Raw genomic sequence first — 12,130 nt, 5'->3', positions numbered from 1 at the left:
CACTTGGGCAAGGTTTACAACTCACATGTTCCCCTCTATTAACTAAGCAACAGACCTTGCGAAACTCTTAGCCAGTTGTCCCTAACAGTCAGCAAGTGGGTCTGTGCTAAGAGCTGAGAATCACACTCAAAGTCTAATACTTAGCAAGTGCGTACCCCCTGGGCATTAATGAAAGGAAAACACATCTACATGCAATTAGCAATACTCTTGAGGTTTGATAGAACTCTGGTTGCTTTTGGGGGAGCTTGTACTTTTGGGATGGGAACTTCAAGCAGCCTCTCTGAATGGATGTATGCAATAGCACAAAGCAGTGCACAAAGTCCAGTAGGCAATGGACTCCTACCACCTGAGAAAGCCAGTCGATAAGCCATTTGCAGCTAATATTCATTTCTCATTATCAAAGGGAAACTGACTCAGTCTTACCCTGCTTGTGAAGCCAACTGTGACTTTGTTAAATTAACATTTGTTAAGTAGAGCCCCAGGTGGGCTGGTGAGCCTCAGTTCAAGAAAAGACCACAGGGAATTGAAATAGAGAGGTTTACTACTCCCAGGTCTTGGGGGAAGCACAGGGCATGTCTCAAGGGGCCAAACAGAAAGATGAAGACAGGATGCAGGCAGAGAGACAGGACCTGGGACACATGCCCTTATTAGGGTCCACAGAAGGAAAGCTTTGGGGTTTCTGGGCTAAATCCAGATTGGTCAATTCAAACCAAAAGGAGCAGGGTTTAGGTAAACTCTGCAGGGGTCTTATCTAAGGGAGTGCCCAAGGGAAAGGTCCTGGGAGGCAAGGAGACTGTTGATCCCAGGGCTATTGGGGAGTTTCTGCAGGCTGTTGTGCCCCTGGGCATGAGCTGGCAGGAGGGGCAGGGTCAGCTCAAAGCCCCTGCAGGTCACTTAGCCACACAGAATGGATGACAGGGTAGCAATATTATGGAGTAGTTTAGCCAAAATCTCGACAGAGGCAAATTCAAGTCTTGTTTTCCAGAAAGCTTTTTCAGGTTACAGGTTTAAATATTAGTTCTATTTCACTGTTTTCATATTCTTCTCAGGAACTGCAGTTTATGTCCAAGTTAGAGCTGCTGTGCCTGTCTTCCAACTCAAACACCTTCTCTCTGACCCTTTTTACTTATTTATTTCCTCACTGCCTGTCTCCTGGTTGTCTCTTTCTTTTTTTCCAACACCTTATATTAAATTTTCTTTCAAACCTATTCTTCATTGTCAACCTTATGATTTAATCCTCACTTCTTATGTTATTGTGTCTTTTTTCTTATATTTTTCTCCTGATTTCCATTGAATCTCTTTTCAATTGTCCCCTTTTTCTCTTTTTGGGGGGAGGGGGTGAGACATCTATTTTGGTTCATAATTTTCATATTTCTGAGATATTTGTTCATATTTCCAAATGTTTGTTTGGGATATTTAATTAAGTTTGGAGTGTCATGTTACAATTTTTTTTAGGTTTGTAACTGGGTTTGAGGGTAGCATTTTCATCAGGTTAAAGGCCTTGATTTGCCTTTCCTGGTTTTTATAGTAGTTTTGTATTAATGAGATCTACTTTTTTCTGTTTTTATTAATTTAATTGCCCTAGTTCCTAGTTTGAAAGCACGCTCTTTTCTCTGAGCTGTCCTCTGCTGTGCAGTTTTGCTTACAGGTGGTGTAGTGGTGGACAGGGAGGAGGAATTAGCATGCCGTTTCTTTCACTTCTGCAGGATTTTTAATTTTCTTCCTTATACTTCCTTCTTTCCCATCACTGCTGGGTCTCTAGGGGTGCTTCCCCTTCTCTATATATCTGATTCTCCACCAGAAGTTGTACTTCTCCAACCAAGGCTGCCACTCTGCCTCCCTTGTGAGCCCTTCCCCAAATCTGATGCTTTGTGTGGCCAAATCCCAGCCTGCATTTGGTATTTTAACATTCAGCATTGGGCATTCTGTTTCCAAGGAAGATTTTATCTGTTATCTAATTATCCCTTGCCTCTCTTCTGCTTTCCACAAAGTCTATTAAGCCTCCCCCTCTATGGCTTTCCACACCCACAGACTAACTGATTTCCAGTCCTGGCTATCATATTTACTAACTTGAAGATATTATTTGACCGCTGTAAGGCTCAATTTTTCATCTGAAAATATATGCCAGCACAGAGCACAGTGCTGGTGTTTGACTGGTGGCTATTGCTATTGGTCTGTAAAGGTTAAAAGAAAGACTGAAGCTATTCACATGGAACTGTTAGCCTTGTAGAACTGGCCAATAGCCCTCCTCCCTTAAGAGGGATGTCAGCTTTTTTCCAGCTGCCTTTATCTACTTCCCATTGAAGTAACAGAAAAGCCCCAAAGGACAAATATCCAAGTAATTATTGGGGTCAGCAGCCTCCGACCTCCCAACACATCTTTATCCTCCCACACAAGTACAACCAATAACCAGCAAATAAGGAAAGTACCGTTGCCTGCATGGTTTCTAGTACCTCATTAGTGCTTTCCTCTACCTGAATGGACAGTAAAGGTGTCATTAGGAGGGGAGCATTTAAACATATAAGCCATAATTTTAGACAGGGACAACTATTTGGTAAATCTCATTACAGATATTTAACAAAATAATAATATTGAATTCATGGAGCTGCTGAAAAGTGTTTAGCTAAATGGTGTGGCCTTCTTTCCCAGGTCTGGATTTGGCCAAGAAAATGCCTTCTCCTAGAACTATGAAGACTCACCTGCCTGTTCAGTTGCTGCCACCTTCCTTCTGGAAAGAAAATTCAAAGGTATGAAAAGCCAACTTTTCAAACCCAGTTTTGGTCAATATGGACAGACAATGTCTCCATAGAGGTGGAAACAAAGATATTGAAAAATCAAGAACCAATGGAGGTATAGGGCAGAGGGTGACATTACTCCCATATTCCCACATACTGAATGCTGGATCCAGCTTTTCTTCCAAATATTATTTCTGGGTACATGCTAGAAGGTTTTCAGACAAAATCATTCTAGTTGGTTGCTGATTAAGCCACAGCCAAAAGAGAGCAAGTGGTGAAACAAAGACATATTTCCTGAAGAAGGCGATCATATTAGTTCAAATCATCTAAGAAGGAAAAAGCCAAGGCCAAGGAAGAGAATTTATTTAGGTAAAACCTGTGGAGGGAAAGGTAGAGCAAGACAAAGGTGGATGGACAACCATAAGACCATGATATTACATTGGCAACCCTTAGAGCATATCTCATGGAGCAAACTCCCAGGAACTTTTACACCTCTATGCTCTCCATTTTCAAAACTTTCCATTTATTTTGACACTTCCAAATTTGGATTCAATGTGGAATGTACATCGAATATACCAGTGTTTCTTTTTGATAACTGCTTCACTGGTGAGTCTTAAAGTCAATGAACTATAGAATATAAATCAAATATTGATTTATACACTTGCCACAAAAAGTGTAGCCATCTAGCAGAATCAAATCAAATGTATCTAGCTTGTATCAGCTAGACATGTCTTATCTCTGGGAGCAAGGTACTTTAGAAACCCAGACTGAATGGATGCTAAGGAGGGCACTTGATGGGATGAGCACTGGGTATTATACTATATGTTGGCAAATTCAATGTAAATAAAATATTTTTAAAAAAAGAAAGAAGAAAGAAAGAAAGAAAGAAAAAGAAAGAAAGAAAGAAAGAAAGAAAGAAAGAAAGAAAGAAAACCCAGACTGAACCCTTACCACTGAAACCGTTAAGAGTTGTCTGTTAGCCAAGATACTCTCTCCTCTGTGCAGTGCTCAGATACACAGTGCAAGTGATTGTTTTTGACTCTCTTTTTTTCTGGACTTCTCTGAGTCACCAGCTCTCCATCTTGCCCATCTCCAAGCAAGGTACAATACAATTGAATAGGATTCCACATATCAAAGCGCTATCCCATTACTTTTTTAAAAAAGATTTTATTTATTTATTCATGAGAGACAGAGAGAGAGGCAGAGACATAGGCAGAGGGAGAAGTAGGACTCAATTCCAGGACCCCGGGATCACCACTGTGCCACCCAGGGGCCCCACTATCCCATTCCTAGATCTGCTTCCCTGAGATTATACCCAGGTCACCTTGACTTGTGAAAACTTCCTGCTTTAGTCACACAGATACATAACTTCACTCATATGTGACTGTTGCTGCTCAAGAAGCAATACTATTACCAAATGATATTGTGGACTCAATGTCAGAAGACACAATAACATCTTGTTAGTCATCATACTAGCATCTTCTTTTTGTAAAACCAGGCCTCTTAAAAATATAAAAATCTCAATGACAGCACCTCTTTTTATCTATACAGAATTGTGGATTGAATAGGAAGTAACATTAGAGAGTTTAGCCCAAGATTTTCATTTTATGATGCAGTGGTAAGTTAAATAACCATCCCCTAAAGATATCCATGTCCTAATCATCAGAAACTGTGAATGCTACACTATATGGTAAAATGGGCTTTGCAGATGTGATTATGCTGAAGATCGTGAGATGAGAAGATTATCCTGGACCCTAAATATCAACACAATGATCCTTACAAAAGGGAGGCAAGAAGATAAAAGGAAGACGTAGATGTGACAAATGAAGCCAGGGTTTGAGTCAAAATCAGAGGAATGCAGGTGGCCTCCAGATGCTAGCAATTGCAAGGGAAGAGATTCTCCCCTAACCTCACCAAAGGGGACTAGCCCTGCCAACAGCTTGACCTGAGCCTAGTGAAATCTAGGCTCCCAGAACCATAGGAGAATAAATGTCTTATTGTTTTTTAAGCCACTACACCTGTAGGAATTTGTTACAGCTGCTGCAGAGGACTCACACAGATGGATCAGCAGAAGGTGTATTGGACGTTAGGTCACCCTGGGTCATCTCACTCCCACCACGAGCACACTGAATATGTTCCCTGTCTAGCCAGACTGCCCCTTCACAATTACTCAGACTTACAAAAAGCCAATAACCAACACAAGCATTAAGAAATACATTTACATTATGACAAGATGGTGCAACTGTGTCACATTTTTTGGTTCCCTATATGCTCTCATAAATATCAGAGAAAAATTGAGCAATAGAAAAAGAGGCAGAGAAACAGTCCCAGTTCCTGCCTCCAAGGCAGCAGTCTGTGGAAAGGCAGTCAGAAAAGCCAGAGCCTGGGTTGATTGCCTGAGAGGAAAATGTTACTGGGTGAGTGGTTCTGTTGGACACAGAAATTCTGTTCAGTAGTGAGACTTAGGAAAATGCTTGAGAAACCCTTTATGTGCTCTTCTTCCCCAGCTCTGCTGAGAATGCACATAGCAGCACAGGTGGGCATGGAAGTCTGGGCAGTGAATGGGAGAAAGGGAACTGCAGGACAAGAAGCCAAGGGGTCAGCTCTCCCCAGCCAGACCACCTCCCTGCTTTTCCAATGAGAAGAATCATCACAAGCAGGTCCAAAGAGAGACTTAGCACTGCCCTCAAAAATCCTACAATCTTGCCACAAATGAAAATTAGGAGCAATCATTCATCTGTAAGGCTGCAGCTCATTGTATGTAGAGAAGACTAGACTAGTCAGCTAGGAGACTAAACTTTAGCTCCCCCATGCAATAACCTAGTTAGACTCCTTGCTTAATGCAAGCCAAGAAGGACCTATCCTTCATACACTGGAAAATACCACAGTGGCTTCCTTAGCCTCTAGGAATATTATTGTTAGGGGGACTATAGTATTTATTATGCAAACCAGGATACTTTTGAGGGGGGTGGGACATGCTCCTAATCATTATCTCAGACCATACATATACAATGGAACTCTGGCTGAGCAAACTGAAAGATGTGGTCCTCCTGCTCATAGAAAATGCATGCATGTTCAGTTACTCATATGGGATAATCTAAGATTCTTCTAATAACGTGGTCCTGTGCACTGAGCTATAGTATTTGTCTTGTTTTCTGTCTGTCTCAATCCCCTTGCTGGCTGATTTCAGATTATCTATGTGGCTAGAAATGCAAAGGACTGTCTGGTATCCTACTACCATTTCTCAAGAATGTGTAGACTGGTACCTGACCCTGGTACATGGGAGGAGTATATTGAGGCATTCAAAGCTGGAAAATGTGAGTAAAAGGAAATTATGGGTTCATGTTTCCTCATTTATTCTTCACATTTCCTTGTTCACCACTGACATCAAAAAGGAAAGGTTTTCGTTGAATGATCATGGTCATCAAGGTCATGGGAGGATGTGGATGGCACATTCAAACTGGATCATTTGGGGAGAATTTAGCTAAGAGACTCTTTAGAAAGCTATGGGCAGAGTTTAAGGAAATAAACAAGTGACAGTGCAGCATTCTGTGGTGAGCACCAACAGGGTGCCATTGCGTCCTGAGAAAGGACAGAGTCCCTTAACAGTAGCTGAGGCCTTCAATAGGGGAGAGTCCACCACTCTCCCCTAGTGAGCCAATAGGAAGGGCATCAGGGATATAAACACACCCTTCTCACTCCTGCCTCCAAAATCCTCTCAGTGCCTTCTACCGGCAAATCCCAGGTGGAAGCCTGAGCACAAAAGAGCCCATTGACAGGCACTTGGCAGGATGAGCACTGGGTATTATGCTATATGTTGGCAAATTGAACTCCAATAAAAAAAAAAAAAAAAAAAAAAGAGCCCATTGACATAGTCCCTAGAGGTCAACCTCACGGGGTGGAAGAAGGTGAAGGGCCAACAAAAGATACCCAGTGCACCTCTCTTCCTCCTGGTCACCATTATAGAGAGCAAAGATGTCCAAATATCTGGTAATTATCGATTTTTCAGAGTGAAAATCTGCCCACAAGGAGACAGTATTGCATAACACTAACCTAGACACAATGCAGTGATACCGGGGAAAGAAAAATCATGAGCCCTGGCCACTACACACTATCTCATGTGGTAGTACATTCAAGGGCAGGAATATAAACCAAGGAATCCAGGATACTTTTTATCATCTCCTTAAATATTAAAAAGTCCTTGTCTTCTGCAAATAGGACTTCTGGCCAGGGTCTGTGTCTTCTTTGTCCCTTTTACTTGAGATATCCATGCTCATTTTGTAAGTTTCAAGTTGATATTGATTCCCCCTTTCTCCTTGTTCCCTCCAGTGCTGTGGGGTTCCTGGTATGACCATGTGAAGGGATGGTGGAATGCGAAAGACCAGCATCCTATTCTCTACCTCTTCTATGAGGACATAAAGGAGGTGAAGTGCAGCACATTCTCCATTAGACCCACTATGTTCTCCAGTGAAGCAAACCACATATGGGACCCTGATGTGTGGACTTGCCCATAGAAGAACCTTCAGTGCAAGTCCTTTCTCTCCATGACACTCTTCCCAACTCAGTTTTATACTCAAAAGCTCTAACTACTTTCCTGCTCTTCTCAATCTTCTTTGCTTCAGCTCACAACTTCCAGAAGATCCTTCTACCTCAGGAAATGTCACATGCCTTTATAGTCTAATGAATCCTGATACTCATGAACCACGTGTCTTCACCTGTGAAATGGGTATCATCTCACTTTGTTTCTCACAAAATACTATAAGGATTTATGAGATCACATTCGTAAAGTGCCTAGTTGTGTTCGGTGAATACTCAGGGAGAGTCTCCTTCTCCCCACTCCACACCCCAGACCCACATCACAAATGAAGTTTAATGCATATAAATGTTGGCAGGATTGGTCCCACATATTGGGACAGAGGACAGATTTCTCCTTTTCTTTTCTTTTTTAAGATTTTATCTATTTATTCATGAGAGACACAGAGAGAGAGAGAGAGAGAGAGGCAGGGACACAGGCAGGGGGAGAAGCAGGCTCCACGCAGGGAGCCCGACATGGCACTGGATCCCGGGTCTCCAGGATCACACCCGGAGCTGTAGGCAGCGCTAAACCGCTGAGCCACCCAGGCTGACCGATTTCTCCTTTTCAAGTCATTGTATGAGAAGCATGACAAATTCACTCTCATAACCCAGGTGAACAGTGTCCTATAATTATAAACTACTTATGATGCCAATGCCGAGGAATCTAATCAAAAGTGTAACTCCTTGGGGCACGTGGGTGGCTCAGTCGGTTGAGTGTTCAACTTTTGGTTTCAGCTCAGGTCATAATCTCATGGGTCATGGAATTGAGCCCCATGTCTAGTTCCACACTCAGTGGGTCGACTGCTTGAGGATTCTCCCCCTCTGTCCTTCCCCCTGCTCTCTCGTTCACTCTCACTCTGTCTCTCTCAAATGAGTAAATAAATCTTAAAAAAAAAAAAAAAAGAAAGAAAAAAAAAGCTATAGCTCCTTTTCTGCAACTCAACAGAAAGAACCAGTGCATAAGAATTTGCATTTCTGGGTCAACTTAAGATCTTTGTATTCATCCCCTTACTAGCCTCCTACCAAACTCACAGGCTCTTTTGCCATCTTTTATACCTCAAATACGAGAGTGTCATACCGTGCTTCACCAGCAACATTTTTCCGTCCTTTATACAACCTTTCCTGATCTCTACCAGGAGTCATAATTGTTCTTTTCTTTTTTTTTTACAATTGTTCTTTTCAACAAATCTCATGGCACTCGCTGTGTGCAAGCAGCATGTTTTCTGGGCGAGGTTTTGCTGTTAGTTATGCTTATATCCATCTCCCTGTTGCAGGGTGAGCCTCCTAAGGGAAGGAATGGCTTTCAACTTTGTGTCATGGCAGCACCTGGGATGGTATAGTGCCTTGCACATAGTCATCACCTGAGGGATAGTTGTTGAATATATTTGAACTGATTCCTTAATTTCCTCTCAAATACTATTGGTCCAAACAGAATATCCTGAAAATCCAAAATTATTTGCTTTGTATAACTGATCTGCATACAGGATCCAAAGCGGGAAATTAAGAAGATTTTGAAGTTCCTGGAGAAAGAAATGCCAGAAGAAACTCTGAATAAAATCATCTATCACACCTCCTTTGATATAATGAAGCAAAATCCGATGGCCAACTATACCACTTTGCCTACCCCCCTCATGGATCAATCTATTTCCCCTTTTATGAGGAAAGGTAAGATTTATATTCTCAAATGCCAGCTTGGACTCTGTAGTACCCATGATCTGCTTAGATTTTTCAGTAATGTCTCATGCCCCATTATTCATTCCTTTCAATGACACTACTGCATAATTTTTCAGAGGCAAACTTCCTTTTTTCCCCCCATTCTTGTGTTGGCTCCAAGGATGCGTGCTCCCTCTTCCCTGTACTCTTCTGGCAACTCCTGAGACTTTGCCTTGTTTTAGGGATGCCTGGGGACTGGAAGAACCATTTCACTGTGGCCCAGAATGAAGAATTTGACAAGGACTACCAGGAGAAGATGGCAGGGACTACCCTGACCTTCCGCACAGAGATCTGAGAACAACAGGGGAATCCATCAGTCACGACCTCCTTCGTAGATTTTAGACATTTGAGCCTCATAATCAAGAATACTTAAAACTACCATACCCGTCCTCCAATCCTGAGCTTTCCTGCACTATCCATAGATTCTATGCCACTATAATATACTTCATCCAAATGTAATCAGATCCTGGGTAGATGTTTGATGAAATCAAAATCTGGGTAGAAATTTTAAATTATACTATGTGATTATTTGCATAGACACCTCTTTATTGAGTTGCACTAACCTGGGCACCATACAGCGATGCAGGGTAAAGAAAGATTATGATCCCTGACTGCTACACTCTGTCTCATGTGGTAGTAAATTCAAGGGCAGAACTATAAAACAAGGAATCCAGAGTACTTTTTATCATCTCCCTAAATATTTAAAAGCCCCTGTCTTCTGCAAATAGGACTTCTGGCCAGGGGTCATTGTCTTCTTTGCCTCGGTCTCTTTTACTTGAGACATCCATGCTCATTTTGTAAGTTTCAAGTTGATAGTGATTCCACCCCTCTCTTGTTCCCTCCGGTGCTGTGAGGTTCCTGGTATGACCATGTGAAGGGATGGTAGGATGCAAAAGACACATGGCATAATCTCATCACTAGCTCACAATAGCCTGACTGCCCAGATGCAGAACTCATTAAAAGAGAGAAATAAAGGTGGAACATCAACCTAAGAGAAAGAAAGTGAATGAGAAGCAGAGGAAGAGAAGTGAACACTATGAAGAATGTATAGGGAGAACCAGAGTTTAGCCCTAACCATCAAGAATGAGACACAGAGGATGACCCAGCTCTTGGAAGTACTAGGTTATGAGGCACAGATGGTGCTAGTGAGCTGTGCTTGATTCAGGTGGTCTCAAGTTGGATATGGTCTCAAGACCAAAGAGAAAAGCGAGAGTGGGTATGAGTGATGAGCAGCGCAGGACAAACAAGAAACAGTTTACTTCTGAGGCCAACTCAAGGCTGGAAGGCAGAAAACAGCTTATATTTCAGATGGGCTTCTTAGAGACAAAGGGGACAAATCCTTAAATTGGCCTCCTGTCCCCCAAATAAAACAAAATACAAGCACCACGTGCACTTTAAGAAAATCTTAACTACCACATCTCTGGAAGGATCACATTTCATGCTTCTTAAAAAGAGGCTCCTAGCAAAATTGTCAGGACCACCAAATTATTCAGGCACACATATAATCATATTCTGCTTCTTTTTCTTTTTCTTTCATTAAAACCAGTCTCAAGGGGCCCCTGGGTGGCTCAGTAGGTTGAGCGGCCGCCTTAGGCTCAGGTCATGATCTCATGCTCCTGGGGTCAAGACCCATATCTGGCTGCTCAGCAGGGATTTTGCTTTTCCCTCTCACTCTCCCTCCATGCTCTCTCTCAAATAAATAAAAAGCAAATGAAAGTTTAAAATAATAAAACTTGTCTCAAGGAAGTGTGTGGAGTCATTTACACAAGTAGTGCAAAGATCAGCGTGTTATTTTAAAAGAATGGTGGGCATTTGCTTCAACGTGGATGGAACTGGAGGGTATTATGCTGAGTGAAATAAGTCAATCGGAGAAGGACAAACATTGCATGTTCTCATTCATTTGGGGAATATAAATAATAGTGAAAGGGAATATAAAGGAAGGGAGAAGAAATGTGTGGGAAATATCAGGAAGGGAGACAGAACATAAAGACTCCTAACTCTGGGAAATGAACTAGGGGTGGTGGAAGGGGAGGAGGGCGGGGGGTGGGGGTGAATGGGTGACGGGCACTGAGGGGGACACTTGACGGGATGAGCACTGGGTGTTATTCTGTATGTTGGTAAATTGAACACCAATAAAAATTAATTTATTAAAAAAAAAAAGAATGGTGGGAAGGTGCAGCTTGTGCAAGTGGGTGCACCACTTAATCATAAGATACAGGAAAGTAGCAAGTCCACCCAAGAACAAAGAAGGCCATTTGCATTCTTCCACCATTCTGCTTTCTAAGGTAAGCATGAAAATCGTGAACCACATGACAATCCCATGCAGTATCCGCGCAGAGTGTTGAGGTGCTCTGAGGAAAGACTTCTGGATGTCCCTCTAAGAAGCAGTACACATGTTGCAGGTTCTAGAAGCAGGCAGATGGGCAGAGCCAGGACCTGTGGTGGGCATGGACCAGGCTAGCAAGGATTCTAAAATACAGGGTACAGATTTCAGGCAGTAGCAGGAATAGAGTCCCCAGCCAGAAGAGTGGCTAATGGATAGCTCTCCATGCATTAGGTCACCCCAGTGAACCCCTGCACTACCAGGGTCTTGTGGCTAACCAGTTCCCCAGGAGTAGCCATGGGGGGGAGGGGAGTCATGTTCAAGTCCAAAGTTTAGCAGAAAAAGCTGGACCTGACTGGCTAGGGTTTAAGTCCACACCGTGCTCAAAACTCCACAGTCCCTCATGGCCTTAACCAGGAGGCCACTAGCTCCTTCATGAGCTCCAGGAAGGTGGAGAACATCCCTGACCACCACCAGGATCAGCAATGTGAAGCAGGGAAGAATGGGGATGTGCAGAAAGGTGGGCTGGACAAGCTCCCCATACGAGGTTCTGTGCACAGGGTTGGCTATGACACCCAACAGTAAGCTCATGTGTCCTTCCCGGCACCCTGTGCTCTGAGCCCAGGACACCAACACAAAACATGTCCCAACACTGCCCCCTCAGGTCCCAGGAAGATGGGTGGTCAGGTTACCACCTTGCTTCCAGAAGCAGCAGAAAGCTGCAATTTCCTGCTACAATTGACCACAGGTTGCCTTGCAAGGCAGAGCATTCTCAGGGCTCTCC

General features: G+C 42.9%; 1 protein-coding gene across 1 annotated transcript in view; it reads left to right on the top strand.

The window, feature by feature from the left end:
• LOC112929131 (sulfotransferase 1C1-like) overlaps positions 1-10,769 on the top strand; it is a 44,076-nt gene extending 33,307 nt beyond the window's left edge. Inside the window, exons 4-8 of the mRNA XM_072742591.1 lie at positions 2,650-2,747; positions 5,926-6,052; positions 7,065-7,159; positions 8,795-8,975; positions 9,206-10,769. Coding sequence (XP_072598692.1) covers positions 2,650-2,747; positions 5,926-6,052; positions 7,065-7,159; positions 8,795-8,975; positions 9,206-9,318 — 614 coding nt within the window. The 3' untranslated portion in view covers positions 9,319-10,769. The remainder of the gene's footprint in view (positions 1-2,649; positions 2,748-5,925; positions 6,053-7,064; positions 7,160-8,794; positions 8,976-9,205) is intronic.
• The last annotated feature ends 1,361 nt before the right edge of the window (positions 10,770-12,130 follow it).

This window comes from Vulpes vulpes, chromosome 16, assembly GCF_048418805.1.
Source record: "Vulpes vulpes isolate BD-2025 chromosome 16, VulVul3, whole genome shotgun sequence".
Taxonomy (NCBI): domain Eukaryota; kingdom Metazoa; phylum Chordata; class Mammalia; order Carnivora; family Canidae; genus Vulpes; species Vulpes vulpes.
Note: the sequence above shows the minus strand (reverse complement) of the source record. Positions and strands in the feature narration are given on the sequence as shown.